The sequence below is a fragment of the Polypterus senegalus genome, chromosome 7 (genome assembly GCF_016835505.1).
Source record: "Polypterus senegalus isolate Bchr_013 chromosome 7, ASM1683550v1, whole genome shotgun sequence".
NCBI lineage: Eukaryota > Metazoa > Chordata > Cladistia > Polypteriformes > Polypteridae > Polypterus > Polypterus senegalus.
The window spans coordinates 82,649,751-82,676,605 of record NC_053160.1 but is presented as its reverse complement, the minus strand read 5'-3'; the positions used below and the strand labels follow the sequence as shown (position 1 = coordinate 82,676,605).

The window sequence follows — 26,855 nt, the reverse complement described above, 5'->3', positions numbered from 1 at the left end:
GAAGATAGTCTACAAGTGGAGGGCTTTCAAAACAACTGCCAACATGCCCAGGACTGGTCGCCCCAGCAAGTTCACCCCAAGAGCAGACCGCAAGATGCTAAAAGAGGTCTCCAAAACCCTAAAGTGTCATCTCGAGAACTACAGCAGGCTCTGGCTACTGTTGATGTAGAAGTACATGCCTCTACAATCAGAAAGAGACTGTACAAGTTTAACTTGCATGGGAGGTGTGCAAGGAGGAAACCTTTGCTTTCCAAGAGAAACATCGAGGCCAGACTGACATTTGCCAGAGATAAAGTTGACAAAGACCAGGACTTCTGGAATAATGTTCTTTGGACAGATGAGTCCAAAATTGAATTATTTGGACACAACAGCAGAGGACATGTTTGGCGTAAACCAAACACAGCATTCCAAGAAAAGAACCTCATACCAACTGTGAAGCATGGAGGTGGAAGTGTCATGGTTTGGGGCTGCTTTGCTGCAGCAGGACCTGGTCAGCTCACCATCATAGAATCCACGATGAATTCTACTGTGTATCAGAAGGTGCTTGAAGAACATGTGAGACCATCAGTTAGAAAATTAAAGCTGAAGCGGAACTGGACCATGCAACATGACAATGACCCAAAACATACTAGTAAATCAACCAAAGATTGGCTGAAAAAGAAGAAATGGAGAGTCCTGGAATGGCCAAGTCAAAGTCCAGATTTGAATCCCATTGAGATGCTGTGGGGTGACTTGAAAAGGGCTGTACGTGCAAGAAACCCTCAAACATCTCACAGCTGAAAAAGTTCTGCATTGAGGAGTGGGGTAAAATTTCCTCAGACCGATGTCGAAGACTGGTAGATGGCTACAAGAACCGTCTCACTGCAGTTATTTCAGCCAAAGGAGGTAACACTCGCTATTAGGGGCAAGGGTGTCCTATCTTTTCCTCAGTTAGAATAGGCATTTTTGTAGAATGACATTTACAGAAGATCTTGAAAAGACTTTTCTTCAGTTTTCTTTGTTTAGTTGGATTACTTTAATCTCTCTGTATTGTTGAAACGGAGATGAAATAACCATTTATTAAAAATGTTACAAAAAACCACATGCTTTCAAAGGGTGTCCTAATGTTTTCACATGACTGTATATACATACATACATACATACATACATACATACATACATACATACATACATATATATATATATATATATATATATATATATAGAGAGAGAGAGAGAGAGCATTCATAGTATACCTACTCTCTCTGTACGTTTAGCATTCGTTTGCTCAGATGTTGATGCGCTTGCTGCTTCGGGAACAGCTCTTGCGTTCTCCATTTTAACGACCCACTTTTACTCTTCTTTCGTCTGCATCTTTTTGCATTAAAACTGATTAAGTCAGTGTTTGTGCTGTAATTACTTCATAGGTTTTCTTTAATTTGTCACTTAAGCTGCCACTTAAGTCTTCAATCTGCCTCAATAATGATTTAAGATATGAAGAGGTAGGGGAAGAGACAGTGAAGGTGGTAGGGATGAGAACGGCGCCTGTACGCATGCGCTGCAGCCGAGAATTGATTCTATAATAAAATAAAATAAAAATAAAAAGAGGAATAACCTTGGAGGTCACTCATCACCCCCGAAAGCAGATAGTAGACGTCACTTGGTATATGTGTACTAAATCTCAGAATAGATAGCCTTCCTGCACAAGCGAGGAGACAGGAAATTGTGTCCAGGGCCAGGTCAGGGGCCAGTTTTAACTGTTCCCTGCATCAACCAGTGGGCAACAGACATGTTACACGGGAAGCCTGCGAATTTTCAGTTGTACTGGCAGAACAGAGTGTCAGAACACAGCACAGCTGGGGTGTTGTTGGGGGTCTCAAAAATCTCACAATATGCAAGTGTAAATTGATAGAAAAAATGATAAAACAGAGACATTTGGTAAAGCAATTCAGAACAGAAACATGTTTTATAAAACCAAGCAGGAGAAATGGATGGAATAATCTTAATCTATTTAAGTAAACAGTTTTACTGTAGTTTCTACTTTTGTGACTGATTAGGTATAAAAAATAATAATCATCATTATGATCTGTAAAAATTTCACTCTGATGATCTAAAAAAACATTTTTACCTTTGGTGATGCAAGACTGAATACTGTGCCTTAAATCATACTTTATTGAAATATGTTGTGTTCTTTTAATGTTAATCCCATCGTATAGTCAAGTTAGGTATAAGAATGATTCATATATACATTGTATAACATTTTCAGAAACACTGCTGTTTTAAAAATGTGTAAAAGAATATTGTAATGTTAAAGGTAATAACAACTTTTGATTATTTATTTTTTAAAACAAAAAAAAACAAACAAACAAAACAAGACAATCCCCACATGCACTAACAGTTAATCAATAAACAGTCAAAAAAGAAAATCAAAATAATGCTAAGGGGAATACAGAGAAAAAACAAAATACATAAACACTGAAAAAAATAAGTATTATTGATTTAACAAGTTGCTGGAAATTTTAAATACTAGTTTTTTTTTTAAATACTGCAGCAGCCATAATAAGGGCATGTACCTTGTGAAGGCCCGAGGAATGTAATAAGCAAAACATGAAGTTCATGAAAAAAGAAAAAAAAATCATTCAGAGAGACAAAAAGACATTTGGATTCAATGATATCATTGTAAAAGGAAATAATTAAATAATAATATGGTACCTTCGTCTTTTTTTTTTACAACAAAAGTAAAACCATTCTTTGATTTGGTAAACAATTTCATCGTAAACATTTTGAGAACTCCAGTGTTTTGAGAGCAGCTACATTATTTAAAAGAGGGCAGATTTGGCACTTTAATGCTGATATCTCCAATGTTAATATTCCGTGGAATTTCTGGTAGGTTCATATTCTTTACAGCTGACACAGCTCGAGCTGGTGCACCCGCTAGACCGGCCTGCATACAGAAGAGAAGGACGTTATTAGTAAAATGGTATTAATTATTCATTCTTTTGAAATTAGTATGAAACTTTGAGTCACACACAGAATCACGTAATGCACACACTACAAAACAGATTACCACACTGAAACAGGGATGCACATGCACATTCCTTGCTCCTTGCAAAACAACAAATAATTATTTTATTTTTTAAAATTAAATATTAAGAGTTTTAATGCTCAAATAATGAAAAATTGTTCGAAAAAAATATCAGAACCTGTCAGTAAGTATATTGTAAAAGAGATGTTGGATGACTACATTAGACACTTAAAATTCTAATTATTGTAGATGCAAGAACATTTGCAGGCTCTTTCCACTGTCTCAGAATTTCCATTCAATTACCTTAAACTACACATGAATTACTTTGTAATCTACCTTGTAATTTTGCACTGAATCATTTTGTACTTTGCCAACTGTCCTGTACTAATGTTTATTGTGAATGCTGCTACAGTATATAATTAGTCTTGACGGCTGAATTGAGCAAGTTCCTAAATAACCTACTACCTCCAGTCAACAAGTTTAATCTTGATAGTAAAAAGTTTAATTGACTTAAAATGGAAGATATGCAAAACATTATTTAATCTAGGTTATGGTTGATGTGTTTGTGCTTTGCAGGTTTCCAGTACTAAGAAAAATCATTTTATACTTTATTACTTCACTATCCATATCATGCTAAGTAATATTTATTTGCGTTAGTTTGTTGAAGTCTAAAGCAGCCCTTGACTGTAAACCTTTTTTTTTTTTTTTTATAAAAGAAACACTTGAGTTTTATTAGGAAGCTATTATTTCCATGACAACTACCTACAAATTCTTTGCAATTACTAAACTTAATTCTTTTTTTTAGATTTTCAAGTTAAAATAAAGATGCAATTTAATAACATTCTCAGTCTTGTGCAAAATCACAATTACATTCTAAAATTAAATGAAGCATAAGAAGAGACATACCATATACAGCAATAAGTTATTTCATTAAGTTATTTTGTCAAAACTAATACAGAATGATTAGTAGTCATGGTGAAAATATTTGTCATGTTTAAAGTCTAGTTTCATTAAATCTGCAAGTGTTTAAAATTAACCAATAATGTTCAGTAACCGCTTACAAGATGTCCGAAAGAAAAAAAAAAAGTAATTTTAAAGTTTTAAATTGAGCTAAAGACAAATTTTTGGTTTTGAGTAATCTTTAAAAAAATGGTTTACATGAAATTTATAAAGCTTTGAGTGATGCACATAAAAGTAAAAATTGTGCACATGATGCTTCACTTAGTTGGACACTTAATGCAGTCTTATTTGAAAAATGAGCAAAACAGACTAAAATGTTGTTTTAAATTACACTGAGCAATACATTGGATGAAATGACTTTTAAAAACAGAGAAATATTTGGGAGGAAAAAAAAATCAAGTTTTGGAATCAAATTTGATTGCATGTTTCAATTTGGAAAAAGACAGGTTACATTTTTTAGCTAGAACATACAGCCAAAAATGTTGGAAATATTATTGCAGACAAAATTAAAACCATTTTGAGACATCTTGCTTTCCCTGTTCTGCATTTGTTAAGAGACTCACTCGGTGCTTAGCAGCTATTAGCCACTAAACTATCAGTACAAATTTGTGCAAGTTTTTCTCTGCTAACTGACATATGCCTATTGATGGAGTAGCTGGGAAGCTGTACGTCATAATCAGTACATGATTTAGGATCAAAATACTGTTTAAAATGAAACACTTTGGCTGCTGGCCTGATGTTAAGTTACTAGTAAATATATAATATTGTTGCTAGTAAATATAATATATTGTGTCAGTCTTCAAGCTGTCAGTATCATCAGAAAACAATACTTTCAACAATTTAAAAATAAATGCCAGCACTCTAGAAGATGATACAGTTTTATTTTTTAATGAAAAAAATACCAATCAGCAAAAGGCTGATTTCAGCTAAGAGAAGAACATAAGGTACTTCACTTATTAGAGATAACATTATAAAGAATGGTATGTATAAGCAAAGGAGTTGTAAATTGTAAAACTACTGTTTTGTAAACTGACTCTATCCACTATAGTATCACTTGGTTGCAGGACCTAGAAGCAGGTAAACTGAACAATGGCACGGGTGTGCTGTGCAACTTGGGAAGACAAATGCAAAAAATCACAATCATACATAGTGATCCTCTGTGCACTCACCAATGAGCCTTAGTGCAAATTTTTGACTCTGGTAGGAAACCAGAGTTCTAGTCTTTAGAAATAAATGAATACATCCAGGGACAATACCTGTCTGTTATGTAATAAAAGAATACAACTTTGAAGACTCTGAAGACAAATCTATCTTTAACCTTGACAGCTTTCATAAACGTAGCATATTCAACAAAAGTGTGTTTTTAATTACTCATTGGTACAAAAACATTACATCTTTATTTTAGAATCTTTATTTATTGTTTGCTACACACATCAAACCTTGCTATTTTTATTTGTGTTTAACTTATTTTTGTCTTCTAATCTAGAACTATCATATATTCTATGATAGCATAGAATGCCTAAATGCTTAAAGACACAGATACACAAAATAACTGTGCAGTAGGAGAAGGTAATAAGAACTAGGGGCTAGAACTGTAATAGCACCCCATGAATAATATACACTTTTACAATCAAAAGTTTATTACACAAGGAAAAACCTAATAAAGTAAAACCAAAAGTCATGTGGAGGCATATTTCAGGGACTGTGGCATCTTCTCACAGGGAGGCAGTCATGCTCAACTGTGATTTAAAACTCACTTGGTACAACAAAACATGGCTCTGTGCGAGTATGAATGAATATGCCTTGATAAGGACTTGCATCTTGTCCACAATTAAGCTGCCCATGGTGCCAGTAAGTCTGTATTTTAAAAAGCAGGTTAAAATGATGCATGAATTGTTGAATAGAGATAAAGGCAGGTGATAATTACTGCTACAATGTATGTGGCAAGAAATTCACAAACAAAAAGTGCAGGGTGTGCACTGAAACTGACAAAATGGAAAAGGCAATCTTGGTAAAACTGCAATATTTAAAATCAGAAGTGCATGTGCAGAAGTGCTTCATGGTCCACTGAAAATCCTTTATCTTGACATATAAAGTTTTTTATTTTTAAAAGAGTCAGAATTATATTGCAAAGTATTTTTATCATCCCTCCTGTTTATTCGCTCCATTGACTATGTCTCTGAGTGAACGATTGCTCAGTTCTGCTGAACAACTACAGACTGGCATTGCCATCTTGTTTACAAACTTTTTTGTTTGTTAAAAAACAAATATAATACACTAATTTATACATTAAACATATTTTGCTGGAACTAAATCACTGTTGCTTTTAATTTTCATGCTGTTTTAATTGCCACATATGGGAATGAAATTCAAATAAGAAGTCTATTTACTGTAATCATTAATGTAATTAATAAACCAATTTACTTAAAAAAAATGTGGAATTATTTACGAAAACAGGAAAAAAACACTTTTGGATTGAGAAGTTTCCAAGAAATTACATTACCTATTCAGATAACGAACATAATTTAATCTGATTTCTAAAATTTACTTCAAAAAGTACTTTTCCATAGCAATGAATGCACGTGAAATCTGTTAAACTTGACAAGGTCTATTTAAACAGGATAGACCAGAAAAGCAAGAAGCAGGGATGTTAACTTAAAGCCACTGATCATGCAGGATTTTCACAAAAATCAGGGAAACTCCAAGAAAGCAAGGGATTAGGCAAGACACTTATAGTTATTAAAGCCTTTTATCAGCATCTGTAAGCAAAAAAAAAAAATTAATTTCATTGGTTTATTCAAAGATGAAGATGCAACATACTATGATTTAAGCCAATCTTGAATGAAAACCAGTCAAAAAAGCAATGAAATTTACGAAGGTATACAGGGATATCTTATTTTGCTTACAGCAAAGCATTATGAAGGATACAGTTGTTATAATCCTTATTGCATCTTTAAGCAGAATAAACTAAATTTGGGTTATGGCCCTCCACCACTGTTTCAGTAAAGCTGGAGAGTGTATACTGTAACATTAAGCATTATAGCCATTAATAATGTAACACCTGAAGAATTATATAATAATTTGAGGTACTATAAAAACCTTGTGATAAAAATGTATTACTCATTAGAATGTTACTGTGAAGGATACATTCATGGGTCCTACATATAATAATAACAAAAAAAATCACCAATAGTGAAATATTTCCACAATTCATTGCTTCTAAACAGGCTGAACTTTGGTTTGATTATATATGTCTCTATCTATAGTATTTATATAGTGTATAGTCATGGCCAAATGTTTTGAGAATGACACAAGTATTGGTTTTCACAAAGTCTGCTGCTTCAGTGTTTTTAGATCTTTTTTTAGATGTTTCTATGTTATACTGAAGTATCATTACAAGCATTTCACAAGATTCAAAGGCTTTTATTGACAATTACATTAAGTTTATGCAAAAAGTCAATATTTGCAGTGTTGACCCTTCTTTTTCAAGACCTCTGCAATTCGACCCTGGCATGCTGTCAATCAACTTCTGGGTCAAATCCTGACTGATGGCAGCGCATTCTTGAATAACCAATGCTTAGAGTTTGTCAGAATTTGTGGATTTATGTTTGTCCACCTGCCTCTTGAGGATTGACCACAAGTTCTTAATGGGATTAGAGTCTGGGGAGTTTCCTGGCCATGGACCCAAAATTTCAATGTTTTGTTCCCCAAGCCACTTAGTATGCTGGAGAATACATTGTTTGTCACCAAACTGTTCTTGGATGGTTGGGAGAAGTTGCTCTCTGAAGATGTTTGGTACCATTCTTTATTCATGGCTGTGTTCTTAGGCAAAATTGTGTGTGAGCCCACTCCCTTGGCTGAGAAGCAACCCCACACATGAATAGTCTCAAGATACTTTACTGTTGGCATAACACAGGACTGATGGTAGCACTCACCTTTTCTTCTCCTGACAAACTGTTTTCTGGATGCACCAAACAATTGGAAAGAGGGTTCATCAGAGAAACTGACTTTACCCCTGTCCTCAGCAGTCCAATCCCTGTACCTTTTGCAGAATTTCTGGAATGAAGTGGCTTCTTTGCTGACCTTCTTGACACCAGGCCATCCTCCAAAAGACTTTGCCTCCCTGTGCCTGCAGATGCACTCACCCCTGCCCGCTGCCATTCCTGAGCAAGCTCTACACTGGTGGTGTCCCGATCCCGCAGACGTTTCTCTGACTCAACTCTAGGAGACGATCCTGGCGCTTGCTGGACTTTTCTGGGCACTCTGAAAACTTCTTCACAACAATTGAACCTCTCTATTCTAACTGAATCAGCATGCCAGAGTGATCCCCAGCCTTGTCCTCGTCAATACTCTCAACAGTGTCAACGAGAGGATAACAGAAATGATGTCAGCAGGTCCTTTTGTGTCAGGGCTGAAATGACTCTTCATACCATTCTGGAGTATATGCAAATTGGCATCATAAAAACTGAGGCAGCAAACTTTGTGAAAATTAATATTTGTGTCATTCTCAAAACTTTTGGCAACAACTGTACATCATTTAGGTCTAAATACAAATGAACATCAATAGCTTTAAACAGAACATACTCATTTACAATAATGTTATACTGTGGGTGTCTCGGACTCTATGCACAAAGTTATAGCAAAGGTAGGTAAGGTAGTCATATCACCTTGAAAAAGTCCAAAAAAGAGTTAAAGGACAGCTCTTTTTCACAAAAAGCACAGTAAACCCAGGTATGATTTACATCTGAGAAGATTTATGTATTGAGTAAAATGCTAGAAAAAAAAAAATAATGGAGACTCAAGTGTTAGCCCTTCTTCTGCTGCCACGGGTAAGACAGAATAAGAGTATAGGAAGAGGGCATCTTACTCATTCACATTCCACTGTTCACACTGGTGAGAATGAGAGAGCAAGAGTAAGGAAAAACACAGTGAGAATATAAGAGGATCTTCATGCACCATATAAGATTTGTGTCTCCTTTTAAAGTTCTACTATTCTTTTTGTTTTTTACTGAGTACATTATAGTGGTTAATATGTTATTCTCTGCATAATTACATTACCAGTTGAATTTAATGTTATTCAGAAATTAAACCTAATTATTTATAACTTTTGACCATAAATACCCAATGTGTGTAAAAAAAAAAACCCACCAAAATGGTGGTTTAATAAAAAGTGAACATGTGTTTTATCTGTTTACTGTTAAACTGTGGCATGAAAACTGGAAAATAATAAAGTGCATACTTTGAAAAAAAATTAAAGTAAATACTAACAGGCAGACAAAAAGGTAAATATTAATTACACATGATAAAGCCAACAAAGTAGACACAAGAATTTAGTATTCTTGCAATAAAAGATATTTACCACTTTTTCAACTGAGTAAGCAATCACTCTGTCTTTGTTTATTGAATTGTGTTAGGTCTGCTAGTTTAAGGGTGGAGAAGTGCCACAGAGGATAACATAAATATTTTAGTTTAATTGAAAGTGTGGTTTGTTTAGTGACCTGCCTTTCCATCCAAAGCCGTCCTGCTTTGAATGTGTTTACAGTAGCTGCACAGGGAAAAGTTGATTCAAAAATTTAATTTAGTTTGGATTGCTTAAATTCTAAACAGCACTTTTGAACAAGATACTTGTATCTATTGCAGCTCTAAAGATATGAGAGAAAATGTGAACCAAATTTATGTTCCAGTGTTGTTGCTATCCTGGTCAAGTACAGGTGATTTATTCCTTTGTCCTCATGTTTTGGTCAAATTACTTTATTACAGCCAGGCAAGTGAAATGATGAAACAGTACTCAATGGTGGTCTACAACCAAATTTTGAATATCCTAAACACTACAAGCATACTTGCTCAAAAAGCCATTATATCAAAAATCCGGAATTGTCTGGAATTGGTTCAGATGTCACATGTCAAGCAAAAAAAACTTAAAACAGGAACAGCAGAATGGAATCAGTGTGAGAAAATATAAAACAAAGTTAAAGCCTTCCACCAAACAACAGCTCCAGAGTATTATTCACCCTGCTACAGCTTGTATTAGACAGCGTGATTATGTTACATGTAAAGCAAGTCTTGCCTGGGGCGATGGGAAGAAAATGTTGGGGCTGACCATTACGCATTCTTACCCTACAATGGTGGCTAGGTTATGATAGGGGAGAAGAATGAGCAGACTGTCTGTAATTCTTTCAAAGCAAACTTGGAGAACGAGATTACTCTACAGACGGCTCATGCATGCCAGAGAACAGTAGTTCTAGCAGAGAGAAGAAGCTGGATGCTGTTGCCTTGCAAGAAAAAAAAATACCTTTGGTAAAGGCATTTCTAGGTATAGGGAAGAGCAATAAGGGCTGCTAAAAATAAAAAAAAGAATATTTTAAACTGCAGAAAATCTAAGGAAATGTTCCTGTAAGTGAGGCCACTGAGGAGACAAATGAGGACTGCAAATGTAAAAATGCGGCGCAAAAAAAAAAAGGGACATTTTCTTACTTTTCACTTTTTCTCATTGACACAAAAAATTCTAGGAAGAACACCATTGTATTTTGCAAAATACAAAACATATTGTGTTTTGTTTTAGTTGAAAGTGGTTTCTACGTTTGAATATTTAAATAAATCATAAATAAATTGTAAATTGACCATACATATAAATGAAAATATCAGTTTTATTTTTTTTGCCATATCACCCAGCATTAGGAATGAGGGCTACAATTTTAAAAATGCACTTAAAAATATATATATAAATAATAAATTGTACATTTGGCATAGGGCTAGAAAAAGCTGCCCATTGGTATAAGGAAAGGAATGTGGAGGCTAAAGGGGAATGGAGCAAGGGCTGCAAATCTGCAAGCAAATTAGAAAAAAAATCTGCAGAAAATTCTGCACAGGCTATGAAAAGTAAATAGATTTTTTCATATTTTAAATACTAACATATTAAGCAAAGATGCACAAAAAGTTAACTCAGATAAAGACACTAATATTAATGAGAAAACACATTTAGCCCACAATTCAATTTATATTGCAATTCAGGCCTCACACTACAATATTTCCATAATATGAAACAGTCACAAAAGAAATGTACTTTAAATTTAGTTTGACTTGTAAGTAAACATTTATAAATCAAAACACTGCAAAATAAATTTAAAATGGTACACAAATACACAGGATTTAGCCTACGTTTTTGTAAGTTTTTTCTTTGTCATTAAAATAAATGACTTAAATATTAACATAAAATATTTGCACTGCAGTAACTTGAATACTGCATATTGATTGGCACGTTCAAGAGACTTCCACTGCACTATGTACACATGAAAATAATGATCCATTAAACTCAACATATAAGTTACTGCAGTACAAAACCATCCAATTTTAAATTTCTTTTTGTTTCTGAGTTAACATCAAGCAATGCTCCAACAATAGCTGTCCTTTCAATTTCTGCTTAAACACTTTAGTGTCCAAGCTGTGGGACCTGACTGGACCTACAAAAGAGCAGTTTATGAGACTCAAGGACTGTGCTTCAGATACGGATGTGAGCAACACTGGAGCACCACAAGGAACAGTCCTGTCTCCTTTTCTCATGCCTCAGCTTGGTCGGCACGGTGGCGCAGTGGTAGCGCTGCTGCCTCGCAGTTAGCAGACCCGGGTTCGCTTCCCAGGTCCTCCTTGCGTGGAACTTGCATGTTCTCCCCTTGTCTGTGTGGGTTTTCTCTGGGTACTCTGGTTTCCTCAAACAGTCCAAAGACATGCAGGTTAGGTGCATTGGCGATTCTAAATTGTCCCTGGTGTGTGCTTGGTGTGTGTGTGCGCCCTGCGGTGGGCTGGCGCCTTTGTCAAGGTTTGTTTCTTGCCTTGCGCCCTGTGTTGGCTCGGATTGGCTCTGGCACACCCCCGTGACCCTGTGGTTAGGATATAGCGGGTTGGATAATGAATGGAATTACAGCATTTGTCACATTAAACATTTTCACCTTCTATATACTCCCCCTCCTGATCTCTACATTGTTCCATGCGTATTTTCCATTGATTGAAACAGTGCTGGAAGTCTTCTTGCTTGAGGCTCTTCAACAGGTGTGCTGTTTCTATCTTCACTTCATCCATTGAAGAAAAATGTGATACTTTAGGTCACTTTTGATTTTCAGGAACAAGTAAAAATCACAGGGAGCTAAATCAGGCTAATAGGGAGGATGATCGAGGGCAGGAATGTTTTTGTCAGTCAAAAACTGCTCAATGGAAAAAGCAGTATGATCATTTCGAACAATCTGATTCATTATTTTGATGTTTTGTCCATCCAAGACAAGCGTGGGCAACCTGGGCGTTGAACATCTTCCACATTTTATTGTCCTACCTTGAAACATTTGTGCCACTCAAAAACTTCAGTGAGAGACAAACTGTTATCATTTCATAAGTTTCTGTGGCTGTTGTGTTCAATTTTGCTAGAAATTTGATGTTGATTCACCATTAGATTTTTTCACCAGACATTATAGCGGTGACTCGTATAGCGAGGCAATTGTGCAAATACTAACTGGGCTATTCACAGGATATACCTAGCCGGTCAGCGGTTTGAGAGGGCGTTAAGAAGGAAATACAGTTCTATGATTCACGTCCGGCCGACCTCCAGACTGTTTTCCAGGAAAGCCCTAATCCTAGTCCGGTTATTTTGTGTCTCACCTCGTATAACACAAGGTCATGTCACTTGCAGAAATTCTCAGATTATTCTGCACTTATGGGGTGTACTGATAAAGGAGATGTGACAGAGTACAGGAGTCAGGTGGAGAAGTTTGTTTCCGGGTGAAATCGAGAATTCTCTACATGTTAACATCAGGAAAAAAAAACCCCAAGAAACTGCTTGCTGACTTTTGCCACACCAAAGAGCCTGTATATCCAGTCACTTGGCAAATGAAACACAACAACATCAGATTTGAATTACCCTCTAATCTTCATGCTAATATGTACAGCTGCTGGAGATATGTGAAAACAAACATATAAATTCACTGTACATCCATGCATACAAACCGAGCTTAAGTCTGTTTTATTTATGTAAATATTTCCCAACTTTTCTCAGGTATTATTTCAAAAATCTGCTGTAAATTTAAAGTGGGATGTATTATTAGGTTGAGACTAAATACAATCGATGATCCCAACTTATTATAAAATTTGACTTGGCCTATGAGTTACAACAATGGTTATTGGAATACTGCTTCAAATATCACAGAGAAACAGTGCAGGCCAGATTGTGATGGTGGTGCAATAGACAGATATTACACTGTCAAACCCAAAATACTAAAAATAACTCTGGAGACAATATAGCTCAACTTAAGGTTGCTTGGGGTAAAGACAAAAATAGCAAGGGAAAATGCCTGTAAAGCACAGGGCTGGGTATCAACACCAATGCCCTGATTTCAGTATCGATTTTATCAAGACTGAATTAGCATGCACTGATATATTTGAAGCGGTGGTTTAGAAATTACTTAACCATGCACTGAGAACATTAATATAATGTGACAAATTTCAGAAATGTGACAAATTTCACTAGCACTTTAGTTGAAGGGTGTTTACAAAGTAAAAGAAGATGAAAATTTTGAAGATTTAGTACATCAGTATTTAGAAGATGTAGAACAAAATATATGTTGGTGAAGAAAGATTCATGGATCTTGACTTTGCTGATGATGCAGTGATCTTCGCGGAGTCAATGGAGGTTCTGATCGGGGTGCTTGAGAGACTGAGCGAGGAGTCGGAGTGTCTGGGCTTGCGAGTATCCTGGATAAAAACCAAAATCCAGGCATTTAATGACCTCTTGCGCTACAGCCATCAGCAGCGTGTCTGTTTGCAGAGAGAGTGTTGACCTTGTCGAGGGGTTTACTTAACTTGGCAGTGACATTCATGTCTCTGGTGACTCTTCCTATGAAGTCAATAAACGGATTGGGAGAGCATGTGGGGTCATGAGGTCACTGGAAAGTGGTGTGTGCCACTCCCGATATCTATGTAAAAGGACGAAGGCCCAAGTCTTTAGAGTCCTGGTGTTTCCTGTCTTGCTATATGGTTGTGAGACATGGACACTATCCAGTAACCTGAAATGAAGACTGGACTACTTTGGTACTGTGACTCTCCGGAAAATCCTTGCGTACCATTGGTTTGACTTTGTGTCGAATGAGCGGTTGCTCATGGAGTCCTGAATGAGGCATATTACTTGCATTGTGAGGGAGCGTCAATTACGGCACTATGGCCATGTGGCGCGTTTCCCAGAGGGTGATTCAGCTCATAAGATCCTCATTGTTGGGGACCTGAGTGGCTGGAGCAGGCCAATACTTTTTCACAGTACTGAACATATTATGGAGGGCTCCTTGTTTTAATACAATGTAATGGCATCTATTTTATACAACATCTATATCATCCTACAAATAACATTATAATAAAATAATCAAATAGTATTTAATAACCTTTTTGTGTGTTATGAATCTCCATGTAGTCACCCTTCAAGTAAACTGTTAGTCAAATTTGTTCCCCTATTGGACATTTAAAATAATCTTGAATTAGTCGAAATTAAAAATACAGCAGTTGCTCACTTATAGCAGTCATATTAATCAGTCTCGAAAACATGTTCTCACAGTCCTCCGTCAAAAAGCAAGCATTTAAAAATGAGTATCTAAAGCTGATGCCTGTTGACAGGTGAAATGAATGAATGGAACATAAAAGAAAAAGAACTGGTCATCACGATTACAATGCTATATACTGTATACCCTGTTGTTCTTTCTTAAACTCTGTGAAGTGCCTTGAGCATGGGAAAGGCGCTATATAAATAAAATGTATTATTATTATGACTGATAATACAGTTATTATGGAGCTACTTCAAGTTGGCTGCTTTGAGTACACACTCACTTTTGTATCGCATGCTGATCTGAAAATTCCAACAATTACTAGTCATCCAAATGCTCTGCAAACTGTATAGGCAGTGAGGTTGCTCCCACTTTGACTGGCATTCAGCGTGCTTGTCTGCAACACATCCACCACAGGTGCCCAGTTGTATTTAACGTGCGATTGTCACATAGGAATCTGATGCCCTGGATATTCAGCTGTCCACACATCTGATTTAAGTGTCAAAGATGCTGATTTAAGTTAAAGAAAACACACCATTTTATTGGAGACAGTAAAGTGCTTTTTCCGAAAAAATCCTTAACAGGCACATTAGTAACATTTACTAGATTGGACACCAAAAACAAAGATAAGCATAAATCTACATATAGTAATCAAGCAGATTATGATTCACAAGATCGATCTTGAGACTTTAAGAATTGAAATTGAATCGTTTAAATGAAAAATATCAATTAATTGGAAAATAGATATTTTTACCCAGGTGGGAACTAAAACTAGACTGCATTCTTGAAAGGCAAGATGTTAAATGTCATATCTGAGGCTGAAATAGTATGTCATGACTTAAGGCGAGAAGAACCTGTGTGTTTTTCAAGGCACAGTCTTTAAACTTTAGTCAGAAGATATAAGAAGCAATGAAAAAAATGGATTGGAGAAGATTCATAATGCATAAATTGTGGAACCAAAAATGTACTTGCTCCATGTATGTCTACCTTATTGCATATTTTTCAAAGTGAATTACATAGTGTCATGTCACTTTAATGAACTCAGTCTAATTAAAAGGTTAAATATTGTGAATTTAACAAATATTTTATCAAGTAGACCTAATTTAAGGTATAAAATTGGTTACATTTGTCTCCTACTGTAACAACACCCACAGATTTTCAATGCACATTACGCCATGATGAAAATAAATTTGTGAGATCTACTAGTAAAAAGGTGGTTGTCTGATTATTGTGAAATGGATACAGGCATTTTTAAGCGTCTATAGCACTATCAAATTATAGTGTCTGCTATAAGTTTGGGACAGCTCTCTTCCTAAGACTGACTATTAGAGCAAAGCCTCTTTCAAGAACAAGGTGTACATTTTTGATGGAGTCACAAGGAACGTATGGATAACATTTAGAAAGCTTCAAGCTTGCTGTTTCAATTAAGACTATAACAACAAATCAATGTCACTGATAATAATCAATGATAAAAATAGTTGACAGTTGAGCTTAAAGTTAGCAACGAGTCATGTTTTTATACATTTCTTTGGCAAATATAATTTTAGAACATGCTTATACTATTGTTATGAAGGAGACCTTTGTGCAAGGAATAAAATAATTTTATTTTGTTTATAAAATGTTTGCAATTAATTGAAATAATAATCAACTAAGCTTAAATTAGGATGACTCCAACATCAGGAAGACTAATTTAAATATGAGTGTTTATGTCAGACATTCCGAAATGCACCTTGAGGATCTGAAATAATGATCGATAAATAGATGGGTGAAAAGTAGAAACTTTTGATGGAAATGGGCAAAGTTCGAAGAGTGCATTCTAGATTCTACTTGTATAACCTAACAGGCAAAGGTCACATATAATGCTAGTAGTGTTATTGACTTGGGGTGCTTTGCTGCATCAGGAGTTTGGCGACATGTCTCCAACAATGAAAAAGTTTTATTTTGTATTAGATTTCTTCAGAGAATTGTCAGGTCATCTGCCTTTAAAGTAAAGTTAAAGTAAAAAAAAAAAAATGAAGAGAGAAGCAATTGCTTTTTCACATGCAACACCTGGTTTTGCTCCGCTTACTTTAATGTACCTTTTCAAAGCATTGCATGTTCAATCTTTTTTATGTAGCACCTTTACCTTTTTCCATATTATTTATTATTATACTGTATGTGATGCTACTATAAAACATTACCCTTTTACACATTTCAAAGATGACAATGTCTGATGCGTAATGAAAAATTTTCTTCTTATAAAATTTGGCTAAGAAGCAATGCAGCTTGTTATGTAATGGTGTGTAAAACATACCTGTACAAAGTGGCAGTTAACTAAGGATTTCTGCTAGAAAAGATCAGCAAATAATTTGATATGTTAAACTCCACAGCTTCATTGATAGAATGCCTCACAGAAAAATAAGCTAGGATTACCCTATAAAGGAAAAACTGTTATTTTATGTAGCTCTATCTAATTATTTCAAATTAGCCATTGCACTGACACACAGTAAAGATCTTTAGGGTTTACATGTGAAATCTGCTAGTCCAAGCTGCCAGTGTGGTTAGTCTTGTTTAAAAGATTTCAGCATTCTGTTGAAGAATGCAGTGAAATCAAGGTGTGGTCCTGTAAAAAGATCTGTATGAAGGATACATATCATAGTATGTAAACACATATGATTGACATTTTTTTCAGAAATTTTCTAAGCAAATTAAATTTTTATTATTTGTCTTGGGTATTGTTCTTCTTGAATTATGGATCCTGTAAGATCATTCGAATTTAGGCTTAAATATATGAAAATATTTATATTCATACTGTAAAACATATGGCTACACAAGATCTTTATGGGGAAGGATTTCAAGGATACTAAAGCAGAAATAAAGAGCCTACTCTTGAACCTGATTCCAGTCTCACCACATTAATATCACGAATATGAAGACTCTCATCAGTTTATGAATGGCAGTAGTTAATGACAGCACACTGTGTTAGAAGCTGTTTTCTGTTTCATCTTATTTCATTAGCTAACCTTATCCATGCTAACTATTGTTAATGGGGTACATGGCATATTACTGTAGGTGCAGTAGTTTTTAAAACAGTGCGACTCAGACTTTTTGAATAGTTTTCAAATAAGTAAAACTCGATTTCACATGAGTTTACCTTAATAGATCAGGCTGAAAACGTTTTGATCACCCCACATATATTTTCATATGTTTACATAACATACAATGCTCGCTTGTTTATGATTCAACACTGTACATTGTGCTTATGTTAAATTTCTTTTTTCATATTATCTTTGTAATTACTATAGAACATGCTTGGCTTAAAAGTGGAAGTGTGCTTGATACAAATAAATTAAACTGAACTAAATAAAACTAAGTTACATGAGTGGATAGTAAAAAGTCTTAAAATATGTTATACAGTTTTCAAGAAGAAATAACACTTTTATTTTAGCTGCAGCATTAATCTAACAAATCCGACATTATATAAAAATACACCCCATTGCATCTATTCTATGACAAATTAAGAAATCACATATTTAAAATATTGTTTCCTTCAGACAACAACTTTGTTAGATATTGTTTCCATGTAAATGCCTCTGACTTGACTCACTTTCCATAGAGGAAATGATGTTGAGTGTTACAGTGTTTTTCTGTCATCCAACAATGCTAGTTTATAGCTTTATAAAAGAACCTTCATGAACTTCATCATTGTTAGCATCTAGGAAACAACATGATTTGTTTAACATCTGTAGCTCAAACTACGTTAATAACTGGACTGTGTTCCATCTGTTACTGCAGCTCTTTCTATGGATCAAAATTAACTAAGCATAGAAAAATTAATTAATTACTAGTACAATGTAATCCGCACGTTAAAGGTAATGAAAATGGGAATTTATGTAAATGTTTTCATAACTCATTTTTAAATAGTTTCAAATATATCACAATTTTGAATTAAAACAGTTACTTTGTATATTCAGCTTCTCACTGTGTCCAAGAATTCTATAAAAATAGATTTGTTGTCAAGTGTTTTTGAATATTTCAGGATGCTAAGTTATCTTTTACAACTTTTAATCTCTTAACCCTGAATTTGTATAGTAACTGACTACAAAATGCTCCTTGATTAAGTTGTCTTGATGAAGTCACTAAATAAGGAAGCTTGCATTTAAGCATCTTGAAGAAAAAAACATTGTTACTGTTTTTGTGTAATCTGACAGAAATATTATGAACATCTTATTAATAGTTATTTATTAAACTCAACAAGTTCACTTTCCAGCTTTACTGATTTTTTTTTTATTAGTGAACACAAAAATGAAGACAGACATACGAAAAATGTTAAAATTAACAATCAATATCTCCAGAGTAGGCCATGAAAGCAAAGCTGCCAACTGGTAGCTAATACATTTATTTAGTCTGCTGTGCCTGCTTAATTGTCATAAGTAACAGCTTGCTTTCTGTTTCTTAAGCTATTACAAATGTATGGATAATTTTGCCTTATTCTTTATTTGGATTTTCAGCAGTACCTGTATCTACCTGTCCTGCCTGGGAGACTGAAAGATAAAATTCTGTAAGAGAGAAGAATGGAAACAGCTAGAAAAAGATCAGGAGTTTAGAAACAAAAATGAGGAATGAAGTTTAAAGAACATTCTGTAAATTTTTAGTACAATAACTAAAATACAAAGAATGCTGTGACTGACCATAGACTTACGAGTACAAATATATGGAAATCGAATACTGCTTACTTACGGCATACGAGCCAGCTTTCTGTTATGCAATCTGATGTGATAAAACTTCAAGTAAAGTGGTGTACACATGATAATGGAAATGAACACACAAAGGGAGAACAAGGTTCCACCACTATTACTATTGAAGCTTACAAATACTGACCTGTGCAGTAAATTGGGGAGAGGCACCGAGAAAGCCACAACTTAAAACATTTTTCTGTTCCACAGAATGTCACTTAAAGAATTTATTTACCTTGCAGGAGTAAGAACTTATTTTAGCTGAATGGGCACAAGACAGGAACCACCCGTGAATGGGGCACCAGTTCACTGCAAACCTTGCTCATGAACACCTGGACTCACTCAGACTGGTGACTCTAATTTGGCCCAATTAACCTAACTGCATGTTCTAGGAATTTAAGAGAAAACCTACAAGAACATAGGATGAATGTACTAATTACACACAGACAGTGAGCAGACAAAATTTGAACCCAGTTTCATGGAGCTGTTGGGCAGCAGCTCTAACCACTGCTACACAAATACAGTAGTTACATGTTAACACATAAATGTCTCTGGGCTTGCTTATATTCTGTAAGGATGCTTTTTAGTGCCACTCTATAATTAATTACTTTGCACAGAGGAGTATTACAGCTCAGTAAAGCAAGGTAAAATATAAGGTAAAGCAATTAAAAAGCAGAATAAAACACTTTGTTAAACTTTCTTAAAGTAAATGAGGCATTGTTTTCTCTCATCTCAAAAGTCACTCTTGTAATATGAATTGTGAAATGTTTATAGTAGGTCATAGTAACAAAAATATAAAAGATTTGATGTTTATAAAATCTGGCAAAGACTAGGTATACATCTGCCATGAATGATTCATTAACTGCATGGGCCTGCTTTCATTACAATTGTTCTGAAAATGACTCATAATAAGTATTTACACAAGGCTTAAGTACCACATTTGAACTTGCATTACATAAACATGATTTAACTCGGCTCTTGCTCATTTAGCTTAATCCTTAAGGTCACATACAACGTTAGCTGACAAATGTAAAAACACATTATTCTTAAAGTGTAAATAATGCAGCAAAAATTATTACTTCAAAAGAGAATTAACTAGGACTAAAAATAAAGTAGAAGCTTGTAGGTTTCCAAACCTGGGGCTCAGTGAATTATATCTCATCCACTTATTTCACAATTCAAAACACTGAAAACTCTAGTTAAATTAACACTTAATTACCATGCTTAACTATAGAATGTTTAGCTTCCAATTACCACGCATTACAATAAATAGATCTATGTCACCATTATCAACTTAACATAGCATTTGCAGGATATTTGCTTCTGCCACAGAAATTCATTAAAATGCATACTACCTGCTACACGTACATTATCAAAATCACTCCAAGGTATTGGAATTTAAACGTTTAATACATCTTGCCTGAAGAAGGGGCCTGAGTTGCCTCGAAAGGTTGTATATTGTAATCTTCTTAGTTAGCCAATAAAAGGTATCATTTTGCTTGACTTTTTACTAATAAAAGGACAAAATTTAAGTTCTAATTTAATATGTTACTCAAAAGACAAGCAATAATGAATCTGAAAAGGATGTAGAAAAAAGTAATTTACTGGTGGATTTTATTGATACGTGTAATAGAACGGTTTACATTGCCGCCTCACCGCTTCAAGAGACAGGGTTCAAAGCTTGGCATAATCACTGTCTGCTGGAGCCTGCACATTCCCCCAGATTTTGTGTGGGCTTTTCTCCAGGTACTTAGATTTTCTTCTAACATTGCAAAGATATGTACATTCAGTTAACTCACAGCGTTTAACTTATCATAGTGCAAAAGTGTGCCCTGTAATGAACGAATGGAGCAATCAAAAGGTGATAAATCACAGACTAGAAATTAATTTACTTTCCTTGGAAACAGATTTTCATAGTCACATTAAAGGGGAATATACAGACCCATAATATTAATTTAGCCAATGCATTCTCACGTTCATGTTTTTCAAAAATATTTTAGAAATGCTTTAATAAATAATAGGGACAGGCAAATGCGATATTTGGTTAAAATTTGAGCACAACATATAGAGAGTATTAAGAGAGTAAATGGGCAGATAAAATCATTGAGCATTACACACACACACACACACACGCACATGGAACATATATACTGAATGATTTGAAATATAAAAATATGGTAAGAAATTACTCAAAACATTTTCTTTTTGCATGTGCTGTAAAAATGTTTCATGGTTTGAAAAGCATAACTCCAAAAAGTACACTGAAGCAATATACAAACAAAAAAAAAGTTGTATGACACATGAACATCAATTTGTATTTATTGAGAGTAAAAGACGCAACAGTAATATTAAACCACATGCCACTATTTATAATTCTGAATGCCTAAATATGAGGAAAAGTAAATTAAATTACATTTTATGAAAGGTTAGTTAAACGATAAGACATTGCTAGTCAAAATATAAACTGTATTTCAAAGTCTCAATCTCCATATAAAGTGGGTATTTATATTATTTGTATGTGATGTTGTGTTATGTTATAACATTAAGTACTGTAAATAAAAGTGATTCTGAATGCAGCATTATCTTGTTTTTAAATAAATAAATGCTTTGGGACATAACTAGCAAACAGAAGGCCCATCCAATAATTAATTATATATGTATTGTAACAAACATAAAACATAACATCCTCAAATCTATATAATCCAGTTCAGGGTCACTGATGGCTTCATCCTATCCCACCAATACTGGGCTCAGGGTAGAAAACTGTCAGGGTGCCAGTTTATTGCAGGGTTCACTTACACTCACATCCACAATCATTATTAGTTCAATTTTGACTACCAATTAGCCTAACATGTATGTCTTTGCAGATGTGGGAGGAAAACCCATATATACATGGAGAAAACATGAAAAAAAACCATACACATAATTTACTAGCATTAGATTCAAATCCAAGATTTTGGATTTGTGAGGCAGCAATACAATGCACTATGTGACCTAAATAACATGTATGATTAAATAAAATGTAAAATATTAGTATCAATAAAACTTGTTTTGACTTAATTTGTTTTCAAATAAAGCACACACGCAGCTATATTTTAATCCTCTTATATTTGTTATATACTGTAAGCAATTTATAAACAAAACACATCCCTAATGGAATGGATCATACAAACATAAATTTACCCTGTTTCTTAATATCCTAAGAAGACATAATACACTTAAAGTCCCATGGTTAAATGTATAAACACCTGCATGTTGTGGCATAAGGTCATACAGTTAATAACTGGAATCTTGTGACACATCTGACTAACCACTGTCCAGTTGTTTTTACATGAAGGCAAATGTCAGAATCTCCCACAATGTCCTAAATATGTTCAAGGGTATTCAGGTAATATAAACATTCTTGGGAGACTTGCAATCAGGCTTTTATCTATTTGGAAAATAATAAATGGTAGGCCTACTGCCAAAAGGTTACATCTAAGAGGGGGTCTTTAAAATACATCTGAAATTATGTTTTTATATGTTATAGTAGGTGAAGGTGTCCCATATTATAATAAACATTGTTCTACTCTGGTACCATTTGAGAATGTATTCTTGGTTTAACTATTGACAGTACACTCAAGGAGCAAATTCAGTAATAATCACCTGTTTCCACTAAAGCATAAGATCAAGTCTCCACTGAAGATGACCCATTTCATGACAGTTTAGTCTTTTTGGACCCAACATCAGTCTAGACTCTGCAGGCTATATTAAGCTGTCAACGGCAGAAGTGTTAATGGAAGCCTATAGGGAGCATCTATGTCCTAAGGCACCAACTGAAAATTCATGAAGAGCCAAATTTCCCTGAAGCTGATGGAATGTATTTATAAAAGTACTTAACAATTTTTCCATGAACCACTAGTCCTTAAACAGTGTTCACCTCTGGGGTTTTCCTGCAACCATCTTTACCAGAATTATCCAGACTACATATTCATTCAACAAGTGTGTGGGGTATTATTTTAGGCAAGCCATTCAATTTCACTAAATCAACGATTCACTTACTATTAAACATATTGGATTATTTGTACATCACAAGGTATTGTGGAGATATTCTTGATGTGCTGTGGCAGCAGATGGTGTCTTAAGATCACCATGACCTAACACTATATCGTTAATGTCTTCTTACGATGAGCATTATGTTTTAACAAGTACAGATCTGGTCATTCTGATCCTCCATGCTAAGCTTCATGCAAATGTATCCAATGATTCATGATAATACCACTTTTTGACACATATTTTATAGATGCATGCACATTTTATACATTTCAGCCTTTTTAAAATAACAGTTAAAGGCATAGTTTTATATTTATCAAGTTATCAATAGTCTTCTCTACATTTCCACAATTTAACACAACACTTCTTATCATTTAACATTAACGCTGGACTTCTATACATGCAGATGAATCATTCAATTTAAAATGTATATCCTTAGAGTTTATGTTACGTTTCTGTATCTTTGACTTTAATACCATCAAATCTCATTTGGTAAGAGGACAAGGTAACAGTGTGTGTTTTGGCAGAGAACACACAATGTTCACATTGCACCTGTGACAAATGACAACTGGCACTCTAAGTAAGTGTGTTACTGATTTAAAAAATCAACCCAATTTTGCACCTAGTTGGCTGCAATACAACTAGGGGACTGTTTACAGATTACAACTTTAAATTCCTGTTCTTTTTGACTACTGAAGAACCTGAACATTTATACAAAGAATAATTTTCAAACAATAATAGCAGCAGAGATAGAAATGCTCACGCTTTGCATAACCAGATCAGGCAGTTCACATCACAGTAATACACTAAGCAAGCCAGCTTGACTTCTTGCATGGTGGCATCCTTACACAAAGGCAAGTGAACATGCAAAAACTGTAACTCTAAACATGCAAAAAAGCCTGCATCAGTGAAACTAGTATGTAAGTACTTACCTCTGACTTTTCCATTTTGTTCTGTGCTTCAACCTGAGTAACAATTTCATTCATATTGGTCTCTAATACCATTCCCCCCATTACCATCTCAGCCAGAATATTGTGAACCTTCCAGGAAAAAAAAGACAGAATTAACATTTAATATACAAACATAACATGTGCATTAGCACAACTTATATTCAAAATACAATAAGTTCCTAATATAAACCTAATAATTCTAAGTAATAAAAAGATCTGTCAGAAAAGTCAGACTGATCAAGGTTGACCAGATTTCCCTCTCCCCAGGAAAGCGAGTGCAAGGATGAAGCAAGCACGATTAGAATCCAGGGTAGATTATACAGAAAACAAGTCTCATATGCTTACGACACAGCAACAGCTACCTGTGACTACCAAACAGTGGCTCAGAAACACTGGTTTATGTGTATGTGTGGTGCATTTGACTAGTTATGGGGCAACCTTGTACATAGCTGCTTACTGCGCTGCACCCTCAGCTGCCAACAGCAATGGAAGAATGAATGCACTTGTCCCAACAGTTTTCCCACTGGTAGAAACATTTATGGGATTGCTGAAGAGGAATTTTGTCCAATGCAATGACATTCCTCCTTGTTTGAAACGTGAAAACCACTTGTAGACCTGTGTTTTACTTAAATCTTCCTCTTTAAAAGCAGTTTCAAGCATCACTTTCAGTTTCAGCAGCTGTTCCTTTAGCCAGCGAGTTAAATTCACTTGATCTTGCTCTGTGCGACTTTTTCTCATTCCTGCATACGAAAAAGAACTCAAAGTAAAGGTGTTTTTGTACCATGGAGGAAGTCAAAAAAAAAAAAATTGCTGCAAGCATCAGAAAACGTTCCCCTTCAGCAATTCCAAAAATGTTAACACCAGTGGGAAACCCACTGGGACAAGTGCATTCATTCACATGGAGAGTACTTTGAAGGAAACTAAAGTTTCAGTAAGCAAAAATTAATAAAAACACTTTTTTTTTTTTCAATTCCGGTTGGTTTGTATGTATGTACTTAGCTCATTCCAGATATAAAACACTTGAAAAAAGCAACACCAAAAAATTTAACAAATGAAGACACTAAACTTCTGTGGGGCAACCGCAACAGAAGGCAGGAGAAGATGTGTGAATTGTTACACAAAATTCCAATCTATTTTGAAAAACGTAAAGTTTTTCTGTGTCTAGTGGCAAACATAAATTGTGAAAGTAAAATATTGGTGGAGTATGTAACACTTGTCACTTTTGACTGATATATAATGTGTGTGTGTATTATATATATATAATGTGTGTGTGTATTATATATATATATATATATATATATATATATATATATATATATATATATATATATATATATATATATATACACACACACACACACACATACAGTACAGGCCAAAAGTTTGGACAAACCTCCTCATTCAATGTGTTTTCTTTATTTTCATGACCTTTACATTGGTAGATTCTCACTGAAGGCATCAAAACTATGAATGAACACATGTGGAGTTATGTACTTAACAAAAAAAGGTGAAATAACTGAAAACATGTTTTATATTCTAGTTTCTTCAAAATAGCCACCCTTTGCTCTGATTACTGCTTTGCACACTCTAGGCATTCTCTCGATGAGCTTCAACAGGTAGTCACCTGAAATGGTTTTCACTTCACAGGTGTGCCTTATCAGGGTTATTTAGTGGAATTTCTTGCTTTATCAATGGGGTTGGGACCAGCAGTTGTGTTGTGCAGAAGTCAGGTTAGTTGGACGATCATTTATTTTTCAACAGGACAATGACCCCAAACACACCTCCAGGCTGTGTAAGGGCTATTTGACCAAGAAGGAGAGTGATGGAGTGCTGTAAATGGTCATGAAAATAAAGAAAACACATTGAATGAGGAGGTGTGTCCAAACTTTTGGCCTGTACTGTGTGTGTGTGTGTGTGTGTGTGTGTGTGTGTGTGTGTGTGTGTGTGTGTGTATATATATATATATATATATATATATGGGCTGGGAATCAATTAAAAAAATTAATCACATCTAACATTAAAACATTTCATTATAAAATTACACAAATCATGAAGTAAAAACACATTGAATCACAATATTAATGTACAATCAACATAAAAGAAAAAAAAATAATGGCATAGTTTAAACTTAAACAATGATCTTAAACATGAACTTTTAACATAATACTACTTGAGCAAGTACAACCTGAATTTGAATACCTTCCTAAAAGGAAAGTTGAAAAGAAGGCAAAAAGAAAAGGCAAATGTATTAATTCTCAAATTGGCACAGGAAATGAGATACAGATGAGGCAATCAAAATGATTGTTGACTTTGAATGCACTGCTGAAGACTGGTTTAATTGAAAGAATATGTATCTCTTAAATGGGCATACTTCAAAACTTTGTGTTAAAACTCCACAAATACTATACTCAATTGTTCATCACCACCAATGAGTTGATAGTTATACTGTACTCAAGTGTTTTTCCACAGGAGTGCCATGGAAATAACCAATGTAGTGCCCCTGGGAGAAACACGCTCCTCAGGTGGTCAAAAACTGTCCATGTTTTACCCATGCACTGTAACAACTGCATTGGTTTTCTCTCCGTTGAGTGCCACAAATAGACGCGCATACCTCAAGAAGAAG

At 34.8% G+C, this 26,855-nt stretch overlaps 1 protein-coding gene across 2 annotated transcripts in view; it reads right to left on the bottom strand.

The window, feature by feature from the left end:
• Nucleotides 1-2,133: 2,133 nt before the first annotated feature.
• ap3s1 (adaptor related protein complex 3 subunit sigma 1) overlaps nt 2,134-26,855 on the bottom strand; it is a 65,589-nt gene continuing 40,867 nt past the window's right edge. Inside the window, exons 5-7 of one of the 2 annotated variants that reach the window (XM_039758959.1) lie at nt 24,215-24,322; nt 19,032-19,073; nt 2,850-2,923 (exon numbers count right to left, since the gene is read on the bottom strand). In XM_039758959.1, the coding sequence (XP_039614893.1) occupies nt 19,038-19,073; nt 24,215-24,322 (144 nt within the window). In that variant the 3' untranslated portion in view covers nt 2,850-2,923; nt 19,032-19,037. Of the gene's footprint in view, nt 2,924-19,031; nt 19,074-24,214; nt 24,323-26,855 lie in introns of both variants that reach the window. The other variant, XM_039758958.1, reaches the window with a different exon arrangement.